This window comes from Bombina bombina, chromosome 7 (genome assembly GCF_027579735.1).
Source record: "Bombina bombina isolate aBomBom1 chromosome 7, aBomBom1.pri, whole genome shotgun sequence".
NCBI lineage: Eukaryota > Metazoa > Chordata > Amphibia > Anura > Bombinatoridae > Bombina > Bombina bombina.
Window position 1 is genome coordinate 263,621,216 of NC_069505.1, and position 23,948 is coordinate 263,645,163.

A 23,948-nucleotide genomic window follows, 5' to 3' on the forward strand; every position below is an offset into this window, starting at 1 on the left:
TGTAAATATGAGTCGACAAACTTATTTTTATCGGGTTCCTCCGCAGGAGCTTCACAGAAGAAATCAAGTTCAGCCAGAATCCGCCAAGACTAAAGCTCTTCAGACTGTTATCGAAATGAAGGTATGTTTTTTTTTTTTTCTTTTTCTTTTATATCCAGTGATACATTCTAGTTAACTTTGTGCTTTTTAGTTGATCTGCCAATAATCATTTTATTCCAAATTACTATACTCAATTTAGTCACATTAGATAGATAGATAGATAGATAGATAGACTGACAGGCAGATAGATAGACCGACAGGTAGATAGATAGACAGACAGAGTGAGAGACAGACAGATAGATAGATAGATAGATAGATGATAGAGAGAGAGAGATAGAGAGATAGATATATAGATGATAGAGAGAGATAGACCGACAGGCAGATAGATAGGCCGACAGGTAGATAGATAGATAAACAGACAGAGAGACAGAAAGATTAGATATATAGATAGATATATGATAGAGAGAGAGAGAGAGAGATAGCAATAAGTAGATAAAAGATAGATAATTGACTTGTATTTTTTTCTGGAAATAGTGTTGAGATAGATAACAAAATCATGAACAGTTAAGATAAATCTATCTCTGCTTTTGTGTCAGTCCATTGTATCTGTTTGTCTACTAGTCTGTCTTCCTTTCAATTAAACAGTCTTTGTTTACCATATGTTGGTTTCATTATTATGGACTAATTTATAACATTGTCTTGAGTTGAGTGATTTTTAATATCTTGAGTTAATTAATCGAAAATACTATCAGATATTGAAAAAGCACAGACTTGCTAACACCAGATAGGGTGTGTAATAGTTTTCTAATTTATATATGAAGTGGATACACATTCTTCCTTACTAATGAAGTGTGTATTGGAAACATTACCTCTTTAAAGGAATATATAATAATATATAATAAGATCAAGCATAGTTATTATCAAATTCTTTCATTGAAAATGCAGTTATCAACATTTTAACTGATATAAAGTCACAAACTTGTAAAACACCTGATTTTAAACTTGAAACATTTCAAAATGATAGCAAATAAATTTGTATTTATATATCTGCATATGGTTCAATTCATCATTTTGTTTTGTTGAGGGAGAGTTATCTATGCCCTTTAGGCAATAGCATTTTACACAGACTTATTAAATGAACTGTAAATTCATTAATTTCATTACAATTGTATTGCTAGCTGAGCTGTACATTTTGTTACAATTAAATTAAAGAGACATGAAACCTTAATTTTTCTTTCATGATTCATATAGAAAATTACATTTAAAACAGCTTTCCAATTTACGTCTATTATCAATTTTACTTCATTCCCTTTGTATCCTTTATTGAAAGAGCAACAATGCACTACTGGGAGATAGCTGAATACTGATAAGAGGCATACATGTGCAGCCACCAATCAGCAGCTAGCTCCAAGCTCTTGAGCCTACCTAGGTATGCTTTTCAACAAAGGATACTAAGGGAACAAAGAAAATTAGATACTAGAAGTAAATTGGAAAGTTGTTTAACATTGTATGCTCTATCTGAATCGTGAAAGAAAATGTTTGTGTTTGGTGTCCCTTTAATGATGCAGCCAGTTTTCAATACCCTTTTCATTACTGACCTAAGTATCTTTTATCTTATTTTATTCTTTGTCTCAGTGATCTAGTATTTCTTTCAAATCCCCTAAACCCTAAAGAATACATAAAATGCAGCTCATAATCACCCAAATGCATTTGTATGGAAATTCATTGTGGACAATACAAAGCAGGCGTGTCCAACTTCAGTATATATTAAAGGGACATTAAAACACTTTGAGATGGTAATATAAAATGATATATCGTATATATATAAAAAAAACTCTGCAATATACTTTTATTATTTGATTTGTCTCCTATTGCTTTATAGACACAAAAATTTTACACTTAGTTTGTCAATATTTATACAGCTAATGAAACTTTAAAAAATACATCTACATGTTACTCTCAGACTAATCTTTTCTTTGAATACATCATTCTATCTAGCATTTATTCAGTGTTTAATGTCCCTTTACATGAAGGAGAACAAAGCATTATATGGCACACTTATATAGAGAATGGTTACTGACAATCATTGGGTTTGGAAAAGGGAGCGTATAATAAAACTTAACATTTAATACATTTTATAAAAAAATGGACATAGCCATCAACATATATAAAAAATATATATAAAAACACACAGCAATACAGAACTGCCCCCCACATATATGAGCTTATATCAAGTTTTTGTCAAGTCAAGGGAATGACACTATCATATAAAAATTGCAGGAACTTCAGACCTGGATTTAAGGAGATGTCTGATTGGTACCTTTTAACCCCTTCACAGCTAAGCCTTTTTCACACACCTGTGCTAAGCTAATTTTGAGCTTTTTTTGCTGCTCACATTTTAACACTCTAATAAGTCATATTTTAACGAGTTACACATACAAATGATATATTGTTTTTTTTTCCGTCAGGACCAGCGACTTCAGAATATAGTTATTATATTTATATTTTAATGCATGTGAGAAAACTGCAACAAAAATGTTAGTAAAAAAACCCCTTTAATTTAGTTATAATTTAGTAAACCACTGTTGCTGTTGCAATTAACTTATTAAATATCTATCAATGGTATTTAAAGTTGCATGAGAGGTTTTGGGGTTGTAATGAAAACTAGAGGGGCCCCTTGCATCATATCAGAAAGAAAAGCACTTTTTCCTGGAGGTCACTATTACCACAGTGATAACCTGGGTATACAGACAAAATGTAAAAATTTTTTTAAATGGGACTTGTCCCTTTTAAAAGAAACTTTCTTTTAGCTCTATAAACAATTGTAATGTTTTATAATATGTCCCTAAAACTACAATTAACTATTAAACCTTATGGTGATATTTTTATACTTTTTGGTGCTTTTCAAGACCCCTACCATTTGTAAGAGCAGCTAATTATTTTTCAAATGAGGTCTTGATCGTCTGAAGATGGTAAGTGAGATTGAGGCGCTTTAATCACCTCCCCCATCCAACTCTCTTACCAATTACATTTGCTCCTCCTCTTTGTGACATCACCACACGCTTGTGTCCACAGGGGTCAGCAACCTTGGCTCTCCAGATGTTTTGGAACTACATTTCCCATGATGCTAAGACATTCTTTAGGCTGTCTGAGCATCATGGGAAATGTAGTTCCAAAACAACAGGAGAGCCAAGGTTGCTGACCCCTGTGCTAGGTCACCAACGATCCTCGGCCTGTAGTGCTGGGGATCACAGAAGAAACAGCTTCTGGCTGGCATTTTCCATGCATGACAAAAATACCTTGTCATGGGCATTGAATGAGTGATTGCTAAAATTAACTAAAATTGATTATCTCAGAGGGACTTTGGGAAACCCTTAGATCTTTAAACCTTTGTATAGATACCCTTGGTATACAGCATTTACCACATATTCTATCTCGTGGCCGGACTTTTGGCCGACGGACACTTGGCCGACGGACACTTGGCCGACGGACATTTGGCCGAAACACAAGTGGCTGTCACATAACAGTCCGGCCACGAGATAGATTTGATAGATAGATAGATACATAGATTAGATAGATAGATCAATAGATGCAATAGATACATTTGATAGATACGATAGATAGATTTGATAGATAAATAGATAGATTTGATAGATAGATAGATAGATAGATAGATAGTTTCCCAGACAGAGAATTACAAAACGTGCGGCCTGGGACCCATGGTAAGGTTCCCAGAGGCAGTTGCGGCGCCCGAGGCTCTGATTAGAACAGAGCACTCTGGAACGTATCTGCCCTCGGCCGAAATCGGAACATTCTTTAGCTTTCTGTCTGTCAGCCAAATGTCTGTCGGCCAAATGTCCGTCTGCCAAATGTCCTTCTGCCAAATGTCTTTCTGCATTTTGTCAGAGCACCATTCTATCTACATTATTATTTGCAAATAAGCAAAACAAGGCCCAACTACATACATCTTTGTATTTCAGCTCTCTGATTTTTTACAACATTGTCCACAGGTAAACAAAAAGTTGTATAATGACTGCACAACACAAACCCCTTGTGTATGCTTACCAGCTTGAAGACCAGTTTATCGAGTATATAGACAAGGAGAGTTTCACCAAATTGTAGGGCAGTGACACTCATCTCGGTCCGTTGCAGGAGACATAGACAATTCTCACGTCAGTCTCCATTTTAATGCTCTAGCTTTATTCCTCTTCTACATAATTTAATTGTTTTATATTTCGGACAAATATATGTTTATTTTTTAAGTAGTTAAAGGAACAGTAAACACCTTGAAATTTTAATATAACATTTTTAATTATGCATAGTGATACAGCTTTGCATTATACATATTTATTTTGCCCCAATTTCTTGTAATTTAGCTTTTGAAGTAGAAATGCAAACTGCAGTCTTCTTAAGGATAACCCTGATACATACACTTCCCTAATTGGCTTCAACAGAAAAAAACTGTAAAAAAAAAGCTTGTTTTACTAACATAATGAGTATGGCTAGCCTTGCAGCAGATTCCAACCCAGATTTGTCTCCTCCAAATAAAGCAAATAGGGGATGTAGTTTAGCTGCTAAAAAACTATTGCAGCAAACAAGATATTAAACTGTTTTAAAATAGTTTAGGCTGACATGTTATTCTATACCAGCCTACAGAAATGTTTTATAAATTACAAAATGTTTTGCGCCCCTTTAAAACCACACAACAATGTTGCGTTTTACAATTTATTAAACTCTTTCTGACACACAAAAAAATGAATGAATGAATTAATTAATTAAACACCCATTCGATTCACATATGCTTCTGTTTTGTCTATTTTAATTTGCTTTCCATTATTTTTGTATTTCTTTCATGTAATTAGCAAGAGTCCATGAGCTAGTGACGTATGGGACCTCACCTAAAGTTTATGTATTCATTATTTTTGTATTTATCATATAAAACTTGACTTAGTGCAGAGGTGGTGAACCTTTTTGAGCATGTGTACACAAGTTATCCATAATCTAGAGTGTCCATAGTACCTTTTTTTTAATATGTAAAGGGCAGACCTCCCCACTGTCCCTTTTTGAGTGTGACAGTCCCTAATTCTAAACCCTTCCCCTCTGAGACAAACCATATGTCCCTGTTTGCAGAAATTCCTTTAAATGGTCCATAGACATCCATAGATTAGCTATGACTACAAAATGCCAAGAAACGCCTGATTACCAGACACTCCCATAATTCTGCCCACTATACACCCAATGACCACGCCCCATTCTGACAGGGTCTTGTCTACAAAACGGTGACTCTCACATATGCCAAGAGGTATCAAAGGGACATTAAAGAAACATTCTAATTATTATTTCTTTTTATTCTTTGAGATTTATTATAGCCCAAAGGGACAATTAAATAATTATTTTCCTTGTTGCAAATAAAAGAGTATGTTAACATGTATTACTGTTTTTTGTAAAATGCCTGCCCTGAGATAAGTCATGTCACTGACTACCAATAAAGTTATTAGTCAATGAGCAATCAGTCTCCTTAAAGGGATAGTAAAGTGAAAATTAAAATTTCAAGACTCAGATATGTATATCATTTTAAGCAACTTTTCGCTTCATTTCTGTTATCTAATTTGCTTTATTTTCTTGGTATCCTTTATTTAAAAGCATCCATAAGTAGGCTCAGGATCAGCAATGTACTACTGGGAGCTAGCTGGTGATTAGGGGGTTGCACATATATTACTCTTGTCATTGGCTCACTGGATTTGTTTAGCTATCTCCGAGTAATGCATTGCTGCTCCTTCAACAAAGGATACAAAGAGAATGAAGCGATATTGATAATGGAAATAAAGTGGTAAATTGCTTAAAATTGCATGCCCTATCGGAATCATGAAAGAAAAATTCTGAGTTTAATTTCCCTTTAAGGTGCTCTTGTACACAGTCACACGCTTTCTGTTTCCAGCTTCAAAATAAATAAAAATAAACAGAGTTAACATAATCTATTTTGCATGCAAAAAATAAGCTTAAAGGGATATTAAACCCATTTTTTTTATTTTATGATTAAGATTGAACATGTCATTTTAAACAACTTTCTAATTTACTCCTATTATCAATTTTTCTTCATTCTCTTGGGGCAAGATTACATATATATGATTTTTATGCGGTTTTGCTATCACATATATGGCTCCGCATATAAATGCAGCGCATATACTTCACCCGTCACCCGCAATTTTTACTCCAATAAGCTAACATAGAACCGCGTTGCAAATCGGTATCACATATTCAGCGCAAGGATTTACGCGGCAAAAATTGAGACATTTTACTCCATTTTCACCTCACCACACATAGACAGGCGCAGCTGAAAATGTGAGTCCCGTAACTGGTTGAAAATATTAACTAACACACCTAACGCATGCGCAATATCTATCTACCTGTCAACGGCCAATCCCCACCGCAATAACTAATAAAACTATTAACCCCTAATTCGCCATTAACCCACATCGCAATAAACCTAATAAATGTATTAACCCCTAATCTGCCATTCACCCACATTGCAATCTACCTAATAAAACTATTTACCCATAATCCGCCATTCGCCCACATCGTAATCTACCTAATAAAACTATTAACCCCTAATCAGCCACCCACATCGCAATTAACCTAATTAAACTATTAACCCCTAATCTGCCATTCACCCACATCGCAACAGACCTAATTAATCTATTAACCCCTAAACCGCCAAACCCCCATAAACCTAATTTCATTATTAAGCCTCCTAACCTAACACCCCCTTAAATTAACCCCAAATTACATAAAATAATAAAATACTAAATTAGAATTAAAATAAAAAATCCTAACAGTACTTAAAAAAAACCCTAAAATTAAATTAAAATAATCTAAAATTACAAAAAATAAAAAAGTCTAACATTACAGAAAACAATAAACTAAATTATCAAAATTAAAAAATTAAACCTAATCCCTATGAAAATAAAAAAGCCCCCCAAAATAAAAACACCCCCATATCTAATACTAAACTACCAATAGCCCTTAAAATGGCTTTTTGTAGGGCATTGCTCTAAGTGTAACAGCTATTTTACCTGTTCTAAACAGCCAATAGGATTTCAGTAGCTCTCAGTGGAGCCATGGAGCTCCGCTGTACACTGAATATTGAATGCAAGTTACACGTTTAAACATGGCGTCACTTGCATTCCTATTGGCTGATTTAAATCTTTAAATTCAAATCAGCCAATTGGATGAGAGCTACTGAAATCCTATTGGCTGATTAGAACAGGTAAAATAGCTGTTTAACTTAGGGCAAATACCCTACAAAAGGCCCTTTTAAGGGCTATTGGTAGTTTAGTTTAGATAAGGGGGTGTTTTTATTTGGGGGGGGGGGGCTTTTTTATTTTCATAGGGATTAGGTTTAATTATTTTATTTTTGATAATTTGGTTTATTATTATGTAATGTTAGATTTTTTTTATTTTTTGTAATTTTAGATTCATTTCAACTTAGTTTTTTTATTTTTAAAGTAGTTTTTTTATTTTAATTGTAACGTAGTATTTTTTAATTTAGGTAATTGGGGTTAATTTAGTGGTGTTAGGTTAGGGGGTTTAGTAATTTAAATAGGTTAATTGCGTTGTGGGGGTTTGGAGGTTTAGGGGTTAATAGATTAATTAGGTTAATTGCAATGTGGGTTAATGGCAGATTAAGGGTTAATAGTTTAATTAGGTAAATTGTGATGTGGATGAATGGCGGGTTAGGGGTTAATAGTTTAATTAGGCATATTGGGTTGTGGGGGGTTGTCGGTTTAGGGGTTAGAACTTTTATTATTAGTTGCGATGTGGGGGGATTGCGGATGTAGGGGTTTTACGTGTCGGGTTTATTTTTTGGAGGCGGGTTAGACTTTTACGGGAGATTTAAAAAAAAAAATGTTCTTAGGCTCCGGCAGTTTCTAACGTGTTGTAAGTCACTGGTGACTCCAGAAATTTGTATTTACGCACATTTCTGGACTTCGCTAGTTTATCCGACTTAAAACACTTTATGAACTGCCGGTAGGGTTTATGTGATTCCCCGATGTGCGAGGGGAAATTACAGCCAACGCGGGTTTCAGCAGTTACGCTGAAGCCTGCGCCGCATATGTAATCTCGCCCTTAGACTCTTTATTTGAAGAAGCAGGAATGTAAGCTTAGGAGATGGCCCATTTTTGGTTCAGCACCTAGGTAGCTAAATAAAGCCACCAATGAGCAAGCACTACCCAAGTGTTGAACCAAAAATGGGCCATCTCCTAAGCTTACATTCCTGCTTCTTCAAAAAAAGATTCTAAAAGAATAGGAAAACTTGTAAATAAATTATTCATACATTGTGCTGGGGCATTATCAGTATACAGTGCATTTTTTTCTAACTTAATTTTGTGAGGTTTTGGTCTGCAAAAAGGGACAGGCTGCACTAAAATTGTTATTGTTTAAAAAGATAGATAATGCTCTCGCATAACAAACTTGCTACAACCTTTCCCGATTAAAATAGTGGGCTTTAAAGCATTTCTTACGCTTTAAAACGTTTTTTTGTTTCTAAAATTGAAAAGTTTAAAAGTGCCATTTCTGAGTCAAATACTCATTAAAGTCTTTTAAAAATAAATAAAATCATTGTTAAAAGACCATTAAATACAGTAGAACTGCATAATCAAGAATGCATAACATAAAGACATTGCAAAAGCACTATGGGCAAGATTACAAATGGCGCACTCCATATCGATTTTGCTCCAGCGTAAAAGCTTTGCTAGAAGTAAACTTTTTGTGTTCATCGGGTTGTGTGCGTATTACAAGATGAAAGTAAAAAGTTTGCACGTAAGCAAAACCAGACGTGCGCTAACTTCCAGACTTCTCTACATCTTGACCACGCAGAAGAAAAAAACTAACACCTATCGCTTGTGCACCGACCCGACAAGAGTTATTAATATTTCACATTCCAATAGTCTTCATAAACAGGAATATATTAATTTTATTGTAAATACATATTTTTATATATATATATATATATATATATATATATATATATATATATATATATATATATATATATATATATATACAAAACACGGAAGGGAACTGCACTCTCATACCGGACCGGGTACACATCCCATGACCCTGCAACATGCTCAGCCCTGGGTGCCACTGGCACTCACAGGAAGCTGTGCTGTCCCCAGAGCCACAAGCAGTTAACCCCAGACAGGTCTGGGTGAAAGAACCATAGGGAAAATTACAAAACAAATTAATACAACACACAGAGAAAACCCAGCACTCACTTACAAATCTTAGCTGAGAGCTTGTAAGTGAGTGCTGGGTTTTGAGATTTAGGTCTAATGCGGTGTTGGGTTAACGCACTTGAAGAGCGACTCATCTTAAAGTAAATTTTTTAAATATAAAATATTTTTTTTTAAATATTGAAATATATTATATATACTGTAAAAAAACAAATATATTCTATGTATTATTTAGAATTTTCTACATTCTGTGTGTGTGCATATATATATATATATATATATATATATATATATATACATACAGTGTATATATATATATATATATGCGCACACACATAGCATGTACTCTATCTCAGAAATAAAAAAATTGCTTTTTCTTTTTAATAGTTATTTGGAATGTATCATTCTTTTATTATTGAGACATATAATAGTTAAAAGACAAATATTCTCAGGGAATGATCATAGCAAGATTTTACAATCCAGAAAATGTAGTACTTAAAATAAATATCATGTTAAAATGTATTGTCAATAAATAATTTAGGGAATATTTTCTAAAATATGAAAGCAAAGTAATTAATCATGTTAGACATTTTTTGCATGAAAAGCATTAAGTAAAAGCTGTTAAAATGTAAATGTTGTTTAATGCTTATTGGCAGATAAGAAGAGGTTCCATGTTTCTGTATGAGGGCGATACAAGCCTTCACGTGTTTATTTAGCACAAGAATATCTATATTAAAAACCATAATATATTTAAAATTATGTCTGTAAGGTTAGTGTTTCTCAACCTTTTTGTAGCAAGTTCCCCTATGGGCATACATGTTTGCCCTACGTATCTCAGCCACAACACATAAATATTATTAGGTTAAAAAAACAGGGTAATTGTGCATATCCTAGAATGTTAGAAATTGCTAACAGATAGTCTTCTGTTCTAAGGAAGGAATTTATTTTAAAATCCAGTCCAACAGAATGAAAATGGAGCAAATCTTTTGAAATATTAGATCAATAATAGAGAATTCAACTTATAGAGAAAGCAGACACACATATAGTTATTTAATTATGTCACTTAGAAAAAAAATGTTTAATGAGTGAAGTAATAGCCATGTTACCATATTTCTGTTTCTTGTGCATTTATTTGTTTACGAATACAAATTTGTGACGAAAACACATATTAGTTTTGTTTTCACAAAACGAATATCCAAATGAACTGTACAATTCGGAAACTTAAAAGAAAGGGTTAATGGCGAGGCACTGCAGTATACATTTGCAGGTAAAGTAATTAAAGTACATATATTATTTTGTCTCTATCCCAACTTGTTTTCTGTCCCTTTAAAGAAAATGGAAAAAAAAAAAAAAATTCATTAGTATGCATCAGTTTCCTTTAAATTAGCTTTAATAGGTTAAATGCTTACCTCTAGCATGCTGGAGTGCCAAGCTAACCCTGACACTTCTTCACAGAGCACTCGGCCTCGTTAATATGAGGCTTAGCTCAACAGATCCCAGAACCGACGCTAATGACGAAGGTCCTTTGGCACAGCCTCTAGAACCGCATCGCTAAACCTCCTATTAGCGGGCTCTGTGAAGAAGTGTCAGGATTAGCGCAGCTCTGTGGTGCACTATAGGTAAGTATAAGACTACAGATGAACTTTTTCATCTGTAGCAAAGGATCATTTATATTCATTTGTTTTAAACTTAAAGGGATATGAAACCCAATTTTTTTCTTTCATGATTCAGATAGAGCAGGCAATTTTAAGCAATTTCTAATTTGCTCCTATTATCAATTTTTCTTCGTTCTCTTGGTATGCTTTGTTGAATGAGCAGCAATGCACTACTGGTTGCTAACTGAACACATGGGGGAGCCAATGACAATCGGTATATATATGCATCCATCAATCAGCAGCTAGAACCTAGGTTCTTTGCTGCTCCTGAGCTTTCCTAGATAAAACTTTCAGCAAAGGACAACAAGAGACGGAAGCAAACTAAATAATAGACGTAAATTGGAAAGTTGTTTAAAATTGTATTCTCTATCTGAATCATAAAAGAAACATTTTGGGTTTCATGTCCCTTTAACAAATACTGAATAGTAAAGCAGATGAATATTCTTAAAACTAATTTTTCGAAATATTAGTTTCTGATAGATTTGTCAAATTTTTCGCCGCTTCACAAATCTAGTGCCTAACTTAATCATATGCACAGCTTATCAGGATCATTTTATTGTGGTATACCTGGATATAGAGCAGTTTAGTTTGCACATTGATTTCACCATGGCATAATTTCCTGGTGATATTTCACAGTGGCCCCATATCTGACACACAGCTCCCCAACACCTTTTCACAGTGATATGCACTTTACCCTTTGACAAACTTTATATCAGCTCAATTCTTGTTCTTAAAGGGACAGTCTACTACAGAAATTGGCATATGAGCCTACCTAGATTTAGCTTTCAACAAAGAATATCAAGAGAACAAAGCAAATTTGATGATAAAAGTAAATTGGAATTATTTTTTTTAAATTGCATGCCCTATCTGAATCATCACAGTTTAATTTTGACTAGACTGTCCCTTTAAATGTCTATAACCTACCTGAGCACAGGTGAGTGGGTCACAGTGAGGAGCGGCTGACTTGCCATGCAGGAAAATAAAAAATTGCATACAATGTCCCTAAAATAAACAAATATGCTTTAGTATTCAGCTACTTTCACAAATCTGATTAGACTATATATTCCTGCTATCTTGTCTGTATAATTTTTGCAGCATTTGCCTATTAACCTATTATTTTTTTTCTAGATATCTTTGGTGTAAAATTTTTGGGAGAACAACCAGAGTTTGTGGTCAAGTTGTTTTTTAATAGATACATTAGCAATCTTCATTATTATAAAAAAAACAAACACAAAAAAACAAAACAAAAACACCCATTCGCATAAATCATTAGTGATTGGTTCATTTGTTAGTGTTGTTACAGAATCTATTACTGATTGGTTAGAATTGTTAATTAATTTATTACTAATTTGATAATTTATTATGGAAGTTCATGTTCACTGATGTAAGCGGTTTTGAATTTAAATGTACCTGTATATGAAACCCAAAAATGTTCTTTGGTGATTCAGACAGAACATACCATTTCAAAAAAAGTTTCCAATTGATTTCTATTAAAACGTTTAAAATGGATAACACTAATGCAAAACTGCTGCTACACGTTCCTGCTTTTCAACAAAAGATACCAAGAGAATGAAGATTTTTTTAATATCAAAAATAAATTAGAAAGTTGTTGAAAATCGCATGCTCTATCTGATTCATGGAAGAACAATTTTGGGCTTCATGTCCCTTTAAGTGAACCCTACCATGTCATTTAAACATACAGATTAATTAGCTAACTTTTATCATTGCTATTTATGCTTTTTACACATTTTCTCCTCTCCCTGTATTCTATTTCTAACTTTATACATAGTCGTAATTTGGGGTCTATTTCAACCCTTTAGAAGAGTCATAAGAAGAATCTTGCATGACTTGGTTTTCAGATATGAATCTGTTCCAATCCATTAAAAAAACAATTTCTTCTGTTTTCACATAGCTTTGTACCTTAAAAGGCTCAGTGTACATTAATATTTTCTCTCTTTCAATGTATTCCCAATTATCAATTTTACGTACTGGAGTGTATTAGATTATTTACAGCAGCTCCTTAACATTTATTTTCTCATTTGAAATAGCTGTTTTTGTCTATCGGATCCCCACCTGCTAAACATTTCTGAAATTAAAGGGACCTAATACCCATATACTGAATCACTTGAAAGTTATACAGAATAGCTGTAAAAAGCTGACAAGAAAATATTAGATATTTTACCTCATAATTTCTTCAGCTCACAAGGGTAAGTGCTCTGGTAACAGTTATACTTCAGCTACTGCCCAGCTACAAATTAAAAAAACAAAAACAATAGCCAACCAGCATAAGCAGTGCTTTGCTCATGCTATGCTGTACTGTTATCTCACGAGATTTCACTGAAATCTTGTGAGATTTCATTGTAAACTTCCTAATACTTAATAGGGAATTAACATGACTGTGCCTGCGCATACCAGATGCACTCCCTTGCAAGTCCTGGGACTAGTATCTCTTTACAATATGGTGTGAATACTTTTTTTGAGTTAAATATCTTTTTACATAGAGATGTTCAGGTTATATTTTCTAGTCAGCTTTTTACAGCTAAGCTGTATCATTTTCAAGTACTTCAACATTTGGGTATCATGTCCCTTTGAGTTCTGGTTACAAATAAAAACATGCAAACAAGAAGGTTTTCCTTTGAGATTGTATATGTAACCCAGACAGTTTTACTATTTTAAACAGGTGGCCTTTGTAATAGATTTGAATATATTAGCACAGGAAGTCAATATTGCCTAAACTGTCATACTATATTATTGCACAACTTTTCTAATGGATTTGAATCTTGATAAGGGAAGGGTATACTATTTATACGGTGAGCCTATCATTTATTAGAGAATGTAGTTTGTTTAAAAAAGTTTATATTAAAGGGACATAAACCCAAAACAATTATTTAATGATTCGGGTAGAGAATACAATTTTAGACAACATTCTAATTTACTTCTATTATCTAATTGGCTTCATTCTTTAGATAACCTTTGTTGAATAAATATCAATGCACATGGGTGAGCCAATCACACAAGGCATCTATATGCAGCCACCAATCAGCAGCTACTGAGCCTATCTAGATATGCTTTTCAGCAAAGGATATCAAAGGAATAAAGCAAATTAGATAATAAAAGTAAATTAGAAAGTGTTTTAAAATTGCATACTTTATCTAACTCATGAAAGAAAAAAAATAGGTTTCATGCCCCTTTAACCAAAAATATGACTGTATAATATGTAACCCGATAGAAAACGTAATTACTGTATTAATAAAATATTTTTGTATTAGTAATTGTTGTCACTTAAAAAAAACAAAAAAAACAATTGACAGCAGTTAAAGGGATATGCATGTTCAGTAAGAAAAGGCTGTAATGTGTTTTACAAGAACCACTGTGCTTTTTCAGAGCAACTGTAATTGTGCTTATGGTATTCTTGACTCAATGCCAAAAGTCTTTCATAGTTTGATTTTGAAGCAAAATTCTGTAACAGGAGAAAGAAACTAAATCTGAATCTTTGTGGTTTACCTTACTTATAGCGATCCCCATCTTTCTGTTTTGATCCAGATTTTATATGGCAGGTAAGTTAAAAGGTTTTTTTGTTTGTTCCTTTTGCTTGTGCGCTTGTGCGCTTGTGTGGTGTGTGCAGAACTGACTAATACTACTTACCCTGCTGCTATTTAAAACTTGATATTCTCTCTTTATGGCACCTGTTTTAGATTGTTTGTCCAGTTATTTGAAGATACTATATTTAATTTATCAAAATTCTAGTGGCTTTGAAATTAATATACTGAAGATATCCTTATTTACTGGGAAATTATAATGTAAAGGGGAATGTACTGTACATTTTTCTCTCCTTTAATAAGTTCTCAGTTGTCCATTATAGCTGCTGGAGTGTATTATGTGTTAACAAATATCTAATTTACCTTTATTTTGTCATTTGAAAAAGCTGATTTTACCTGTTGAAACTGTCACCTGTATTGGTAGTAGAAAAGCTAGGTAAACAACAGTGGAAGGTGGGAAAGAAAGATAACCCTGCTTATTTAAAATATTGTACCTGCAGCAGCTTTGAATACAATGAGTACTGTTAAGCAGAAGTGATTAATTCAGATTTGTATAGCTTTAGTGACTAAATAATTAAAATGTTATTACAGGCAAAATGTTTAACACTCATTTTCTAAACATTCTCTAGCAGAGAAAGAATAATACAAAGTATAGTTATGAAGCAGGACCCAATATGATTCTCAAAGCAACAAAAGCAATGTGATGCTCAAAATTTATGAATTGTTATTTCAGAATATAATTATATACTAGTGTTCAAGTCTGTGTACATGGGCCAAAATGTTTAAGGAACTGCAGAGCAGCGGTCCCACCCGCCCCTCTCGCCACCCTCCAGTGATGGGCCACCCACCTGCCTCCCTCCTAACCCTCCCACACCATCAACAAACTGCACCATCGCTGTCCGATGCAGAGAGGAACACAAAGTGTCTCTCTCTGCTTCGGTACCTTTGCAAGACTACTTCTGCACTGCCCCACTCGTGGGGCATGCAGAAATAGCGCAATCTCCCTACTTTTAGAGAGATCACAGCAGAAAGAGGCCCAGGACAGCAGCGTAAGGTCGTAAGGGCTTAACGACCAGCGCCGTCCTCGCCCTTGTCTTGCGCAGTCTCTACTGCGCATCGGCGCTGGTTGTTAAGGGGTTAAGGCCAGGTATGTTTGTCCCACTCAGTCTCTACTGCACATAACTGCATCGGATAAACATAACTGGCATTTTATTATATAGGATGGTAATAGTGATAAGGATACTCTATTATATAATACTAGCTATAACTATAAAACCAACTGGTTCCAAACGTCTGTGACACCCAGTGAATGAAATGTAAAATTCATAATTAGTCAAAATTCCTGTGGCATCAATGAAATACATAGAAAAGAATAAAAACAACAATTCCAATTGTAAATCCAATTACTAGTGGGATATTCACTTCTGGTCAGCAGGAGGAGGCAAAGAGCACCCCAGCAAAGCTGTTAAGTGTCACTTCCCTTACCCATAACCCCCAGTCATTCTCTTTGCCACTGTCAATGGAGGATGTGAAGTTGGTGTCTGAAGATTTTAATTCCTTTTTATGGGTAATTTTCCCTGCAAGTAAGGATTGGGGTTTAGCTGTGTCCATGTCAATCTCTTGAGTAAGAGTAGTGGTGGCATTTAAGCAGTTGGAAAGTGGTGAGGTTGTCCTTGGTTTGTTTTCTATCATAATTGCTACCCTAGTTATAGAAAGCCAGAGTTGGTTACTCTGTTCTTTCTTTTCCTACAAGTCTCTGTAAGGAATATGTGTCCTTTCACGCCTTGTGAACTGTCTTCCTGCCCGACAGCTGGATTTGCATGTAAATGCTTTTGCCTCCTAGGTACTGGAGACTTGCACTACATATCTCTGCATTGGATTTCTTGGACATATATACAGTAAATCCTTTATGGAGGGTTTGTTCTGAGCAGTGTGCAGGCATGTTTAGGTATGTGGAGACTTAGGGGTTAATATCTTCCCTTGCTGTTTATGAGATAATAACTATGGGGCTCAAGAGGTTTTTTATTTACTGAGGAGGATGGCATAATTGTGTTGCTTTTATCAGAAGCGACTTGTTTAAGGTCTGGAGAAAGGATTTGTGATAATGGATCAATTTTCACTGTCAATTTACCCCGGAAAACGCGCGCTTTAATATTATTGCGCAGTTTCTTTTGAGCCGGTCATGTGACTGACGGCTTTTCCGCTGGAGACTCTGAGTGGAGCAGCGTAGTGCCGATGAGATTGCTTTCCCTGTGAGGTGAAGAAGTTGCCGATTTATGCAAGTTGTTGAGATATCTGGTGAAGGTTCAGGTAGGGCACCTCAGACTGTCTGAGGTGTAGAGGCGCAATATTTATAATTTTTACTTAGCTTTCTTTGGCATTCTAAAGCTAAAGTCTGTTGTTCTTAAAGTGACGGTTGTCATTTTTAAATTTGTGTTCATTCCTTTAATTAGGGAAATTATTCGGCTATGGACACTGAACAGGAGTCTTTTTTTTTTTTTTGACAAATGTTTATTATGATAAGAAGCCCAAATTGTTTTGCCTATGCAGTTTTGCTCCTCATATTTAATTTTTTTTTTATTATATATTTTTATTGAGGTTCTTTTTCAAACAAACAGTTGGTAATTGTCAATAAACATTATAAAGGAAAATAGATTGTAACAATGCGGGTTACCAAAAGAAATCGCCCAAGTATACAATACAGTTAAATGGTAAATCACACATTAAATGCAGACATTAAACATTGTTCAAGCGTTACACCTGTCATAAGATTTATACGGCCACTCTTGGACCACAAAGATGCTATTGTCATAAGGTAAGGCAGGTAAATACTGGATTGACATGGCCAAACATGGGCATCAAATGAAGAACCTCTTTTTTTCCCCCTGTTTAGAACTATAGATAACAAGATATTTAATGAAAGTATTATATAGTAGACTAAAGTGTTCAACCCCAAATAAAACATAGAAAGGCCCTCTCAGGCCTGGCAAAATATTGTAGGAATAGGTGTTGTTGTAAGGATAGGTACACAGGATTTAGGGTGCGGCATAGGAGAGATAAGCCACGCATTTAACCCACCTAGAATAGGAGGTTTATTATAGAAGGGGGGGAGGTGATAAGTTTAATTGTTATAAAAAGAGTATGTAGCCTAGGGGCTGGGAGGCTCACTGTGAGTTGGAGAGAAGATGAGTAAATTAATGTAGTAGGCAGTAAATACTATGTAGAAAGGCTCTAGTATCACCGGGCTATATAATCATATATACAGTCACGTGAACATATTAGCTAACCAGGGGAACCAAAAGTGAACTAGCTATATAGTGATTTTGTGGGCGCTTTGGGTGCTAGTGGGTACACAAAAAAAGGACTATTTCTTGTCAGGTTAATATTATCTGATATGATAGAGTCTAGGAAGCTAATAACCTTGACGCACAGTGTGGTAAAGGAGATTGTAACCACTGGTAGCAGTGCAGGTCCAGCCTGCACTAATAACACTGTGAGGACCATTAAAGAGGGAGGAGGGTATTAACATGAGAAAGGCGAGCAAATTAATAAATCAAGTAGGTTCTATAAAGCAGTACCTGAACTTTCAATACTTATTATAAGTAACTAAGTTATTGAGCCCTCCCATTTAGCTATTGTTGAGCAACTCTTTCTATGCCACTCAGGACATACTTGTTATGCCACAGGTATGTATAATACATTAGAGATAAACCACATTTTTTCTAAGTTATCTTACAATTTAGGAGCAATAAAACATAATAGAATGCAAATAAAATTGCCCCTGTCACATAAAACATTAACATGAAGGAATTAAACATGTAATAATAAGCTATGTAAATAAAATATGAAGAAATATGATACGCTATTTATGTTAATAGTGAGATAGCTATGCTTAAAACTATATTATAAGGCGTCATGCATACATAGTGAGCTGGAGAATACTAAAGTATATAGACTACCAGGCCTACTTATGTAGATACACCACTTTTAAGCTCATAACCAACACATTTTAGAATCTAGTAACGGAATAGCTCTCCCTTAATACCATAATGTAGTGCATACAGTACATATTGAGGTAATAGCAGGGTTGTACTATATAGCTGCAGACACCAACTTAAGATAATTCAATGTTTATTATAGAGCGACCGCCACTATAAACAAAAAACAAAAGGGTCCCTCATACGACATAATTAGATCTATATATCTGAGAAACCAGTTAAGTAAAATGGACCGAGAGAATGCTATATGTCAACTTAACTGCTGAGTGCAATGTAAATGCTCTGCCTTTCAATATAGTCTGGTAAGAGATTAAATCTTTTACTGCCAGGCACACGTGTCTATTTAGAGATAGGAGTAACACTAAAATATAAAATATAGCTATGAATCAGGCATTATAGTGATAGTGCAAAGAGAAAGTGAAAATAGGGGGCATGGCTGTTCTACAAGCTCATAATTATAAGATCTGCCATCTAGAAACGGGCCCTATGTCCAAACCGCAGGCAAAACCATCATATGTGTGGGTGTGTAATTCTACTTAGCCTCCCTGAGCTACTTGAATAATACTATTAATGCCAGTTAAGTTAGAAAGATGTTCTGAGCCAAAAAGATTTAAGCTAAAAGGTGGTCTAATCTAAAAGATTGACGCCAAAAGAGTTACTGATTTCCCCTGGCCATGGATTAATATTAGAGAAGAACAAATCTATTCAGTGAGTTATGGGAATAGTTTCCATCCACAGTGTCAGGTTACTCTAGTGTGTCTAACTCTATAATCTTCACATAACATTTGAATCATGAGGTAGGAAGGTACACCAACAACCTTTAAGACAACACTTAAAAGTATAACTATAGTAAAAACTCATATGTGGCATTACATACAGAATTAATGCTAACTTTAAACAGACATTGTGGAGCAGTACATTTATAAGCAGATGATGCTACATATTCTGGAGTTATTTTTGAAAGCATTGAAAATATTATAAAGTAGCGTGTACGAAGTCCTGCAGGCAGAGTAGAGGGGAAACAGTGAGGATAGCAACTTTAGCATTGTAAGAAGACTGTCCATACAGGATTCAGCTATGTCTATGCCACTCCAATTCTAGATAGACGAGGAAAGCCTACCCAGCTCTTCCTATGTCGGAGCAACCAATCTCCACAGCCGTCTGAATTAGGTACCGGGTGTAAGTTCCATAGCTGTTTGGCTGTTTGGTAGGTAAGAGGCCCGAAATCCGCATCCAAGATCCCAGACCTCGATATCGCCGCTGTGACTTCAGCTCTGGGTTCCACTCCTCCGTTAAGCGCCGACACTCCTGCTTTAGCTTGTATAGCTGTGTGTTCCTCTGTTGGGCTAAATGCGAGAGCCGGCTGAGTCGCCGTGGCAACAACCTCCATGTTGCGTATTGGATTCATCCACCGTAGCAATTACTTCATCTGCCGCAACTAGCTCCTGAGGGCAACCCTCCACATCTCCATGCTTTTCCCATGTTGGGGAAGCGCAAGAGGAAATCAAAGCATATTTCTGATAAGGTGTCTGTTCCATCTGCTGCTGCCACAGTTGACCTACCCCATAAGTTGGATGAGGAGGATACCTCTGTAGCTTCTGAGGGTGAAATATCAGATTCTGACAGTATAAATCCTTTGTCTGATTCTGAAGAAGTAAACTTCAGATTTAAGCTTGAACATCTTTGTTTACTTCTAAAGGAGGAGCTGGCTACTTTGGACGACTCAGATTCTTCTGTCGCTATCAACCCTAAAAAATCTAGTAAGCTTAACAAATGCTATGATGTTCCTTCCCCTGCTGCTGACTCCTTTTGGGACTCATGGTGAACTGTGCCTAAGGTAGAAGGGGCTATTTCTACTCTGGCCAAGAGAACCACAAAACCTATAGAGGATAGCTGATCTTTTAAGAATCCTATTGACAAAAAGCTGGAGGCTTATTTAAAGAAAATGTATGTTCATCAGGGTCTACAATGGCAACCTGCATTTTGTATTCCCACAGTAACAAGTGCAGCATTTATTGTTGTGATGCTTTGTCCAAATTGATTTTAGAGGAGACTCGGTTAGAGGAGATCCAAGATAGGATTAAGGCTCTCAAACTGGCCAATTCCTTTATCTCTGATGCTAACATGCAAGTCATTAGACTGGGGGCCAAGATGTCTGGCTTCACTGTTCTAGCCTGCAGGGCTCTGTGGTTAAAGTCTTGGTCAGCTGATGTTACCTCCAAGTCCAAGCTCCTGTCGCTACCTTATAAGGGTAAGACCATGTTTGGTCCCGGTCTGGCTGAGATAATTTCTGAAATTACAAATGGAAAGGGGTCTTTTCTACCACAAGACAAGAAGAATAGACCTAAGACCTAAGGGATGTCAAGATTCTAATTTTTTTTCTTTTCGTAACTTCAAAGGTCAAAAATCTTCCTCTCCCTCCTCCAAGCCGGAGCAGTCCAAGTCCTCTTGGAGATTCAATCATACTTGCAATAAGGAGAAGCAATAAAAGAAGCCTTTATCTCAGACCAAGTCAGCATGAAGGGTCTACCCCTGGTCCGTGGGGGGCAGAATTTCCTTGTTTCGACAAGCTTGGATACGTGATGTCCCAGACCCTTGGGCTGTGTATCTCAGGGTTACAAGATAGAATTCAAGACTCATCCTCCCAGGGGCAGATCAGTGATCTGTGGATCAGGTAAAAAGAGAAGCATTCTTAAGCTGCGTTCAGGACCTTTCCTCCCTGGGAGTGATCGTTCCAGTTCCGGTAAGGGAACAGGGTCTAGGATTCTATTTAAATCTGTTTGTGGTTCCAAAAAAAGAGGGAACTTTTAAACCCATTTTAAACCTAAAAAGTCTCAACAAATTTCTCATTTGTTCCATTCTTCCTTTGGTCCAGGAGGGTCAGTTCATGACGACCATAGACCTGAAGGACGCGTTTCTTCATGTTCCCATCCACAGGGATCATCACCAGTTCCTAAGATTTGCTTTTCTACACAAGCACTTTCAATTTGTTGCTCTTCCGTTTGGCCTTGCCACAGCTCCCAGAATTTTCACAAAAGTTCTGGGGCCTCTCTTGGCAGTTGTCAGGTCTCAGGGAATTGGCGCATTACCTGGACGACATATTGGTTCAGGTGCCATCTTTTCGTCTAGCAAATTCTCATACAGAGATCTTGTTGTCTTTTCTATGTTCCCACGGATGGAAACTGAATTTGGAGAAGAGTTCCCTTGTTCCAGCTACAAGGGTGTGTTTCTTAGGGACCATCATATATTCCCTATCTATGAAGATTTTTCTGACGGAGGTAAAAAAATTCAAACTTCTTTCCTCTTGGCTCTCTCTCCAGTCTACTGTTGGTCCATCAGTGGCTCAATGCATGGAGGTAATTGGTCTGATGGTCGCTTCTATGGACATCATTCCATTTGCTCAATTTCATTTGAGAGCTCTGCAATTATGCATGCTCTGACAATGGAACAGAGACCATTCGATCTGTCTCAGAGGATAGATCTGGACCAGTTGACAAGAGACTCTCTCGTGGTGGATTTTTCAGGATCATCTGTCTCAGGGCATATGCTTTCGGAGACCCTCCTGAGTGATTGAGACCACGGATGGCAGCCTGCTAGGCTGGTGAGCAGTCTGGGATTCATTAAAGGCTCAGGGTCTATGGGCTCGGGAGTCTTCTCTCCCCATAAACATCTTGGAGTTGAGAGAGATCTTCAATGCCCTGATGGCTGGGCCTTAATTGTCTTTATCCCAGTTTATCAGATTCCAGTCAGACAACATCCCCTCATTGGCTTACATCAACCACAAAGGGAGGAACACTGAGTTCCTTGGCCATGAAGGCGGTGGCTCGGATTATTCAGTGGGCGGAAGCTCACAATTGTGCCATCCACATTCCAGGAGTGGACAACTGGGAGGCAGATTTTCTAAACAGACAGACCTTTCATCCCGGGGAGTGGGCTCTCCATCCGGAGGTGTTCTCCAGGTTTACCCTCAAGTGGGGGGTGCCAGAGTTAGACCTGATGTCGTCTTGTCAGAATGCCAAGCTTCCAAGGTACGGTTAAAGGTCAGGAGATCCTCAGGCTGCCCTGATAGCTCTGGCAATTTTTTGGGATTTCAGTCTAGCATATCTGTTTCCTCCGTTTGTGCTCCGTCCACGAGTCATTGCTCCTATCAAACAGGAGAGAATGCATATAATTCTAATAGCTCCTGCATGGCCTCACAGGATCTGGTTTGCAGACCTAGTGGAGATGTCATCTCTTCCTCCTTGGAGGTTACCTCTGAGGAAGGACCTTCTAACTCAGGGTCCGTTCCTCCATCCAAATCTTGTTTCTCTAAAGCTGACTGCATGGAGATTGAATGCTTAGTTCTGGCTAAGCGTGGTCTTTCTGAGTCAGTTATTGATAGCATCCTTCAGACTCACAAGCCTGTTACTCGTAAAATTTATCATAAGGTATGGCGCAAATACCTATATTGGTGTGAATCGAAGGGCTTCTCTTGGAGTAGGGTCAGCATTCCTAGAATTTTGTCTTTTCTCCAGGAAGGTCTGGAGAAAGGGTTGTCAGTCAGTTCTCTAAAAAGGTCAGATTTCTGCATTATCTATTCTTTTACATAAGCGTCTGGCAGATGTGCCAGATGTTCAATCCTTTTGTCAGACCCTGGTCAGAATCAGGCCTGTGTTTAAACCTATTGCTCCTCTTTGGAGCCTTAACCTAGTTCTTCCGTTTGAGCCAATGCATTCTATAGATATTAAGTTGTTATCTTGTAAAATTGTATTTCTTGTTGCTATTTTTTCTGCTTGCAGAGTTTATGAACTCTTGGCTCTGCAGTGGGATTTGCCTTACCTTATTTTTCATGCGGCTAATGTGGTCCTTCGTACTAAATTAGGGTTTCTCCCTAAGGTGGTTTCGGATAGAAATATTAATCAGGAAATTGTTGTTTCTTCTCTCTGTCCTAATCCTTCTCAAAAGGAACATCTGTTGCATAACTTGGATGTTGTGTGTGCTCTTAAATTCTACCTACAGGCTACTAAGGATTTTCGCAAGTCTTCTGCCCTATTTGTTTGTTTCTCAGGAAAGCGTAAGGGTCAGAAGGCCACTTCTACTTCTCTGTCTCTCCGGTTGAGAAGTATTATTCATTTTGCTTATGAGACTGCTGGACAGCAGCCTCCTGAGAGAATTACGGTTAATTCCACTGTCTCCTCTTCTTGGGCTTTCAAAAATGAAGCTTCTGTGGAACAGCTTTGCAAGGCGGCAACATGGTCCCTCTGCATACTTTTTCCAAATTTTACAAATGTGATACTTTTACCTCTGCTGAGGCTTCTTTTGGAAGAAAGGTTCTTCAAGCTGTGGTGCCTTCTGCCTACCTATATTGTTCTCCCTCCGTGTTCATTCCGTGTCCTCTAGCTTGGGTTTTGGTTCCCACTAGTTATTGGAATGACGTCATTGGACGTCATTCCAATAAAACCTGATAAATTTCTTTCTTTTTGGACATGGAGAGTCCACGAC

The 23,948-nt window shown here is 36.5% G+C and overlaps 1 protein-coding gene across 1 annotated transcript in view; it reads left to right on the top strand.

The window, feature by feature from the left end:
* The window catches only part of ERC2 (ELKS/RAB6-interacting/CAST family member 2), a 1,300,133-nt gene that overhangs the window by 223,687 nt on the left and 1,052,498 nt on the right, over window positions 1-23,948 (top strand). The window contains exon 3 of the mRNA XM_053720736.1: window positions 47-121. Coding sequence (XP_053576711.1) covers window positions 47-121 — 75 coding nt within the window. The remainder of the gene's footprint in view (window positions 1-46; window positions 122-23,948) is intronic.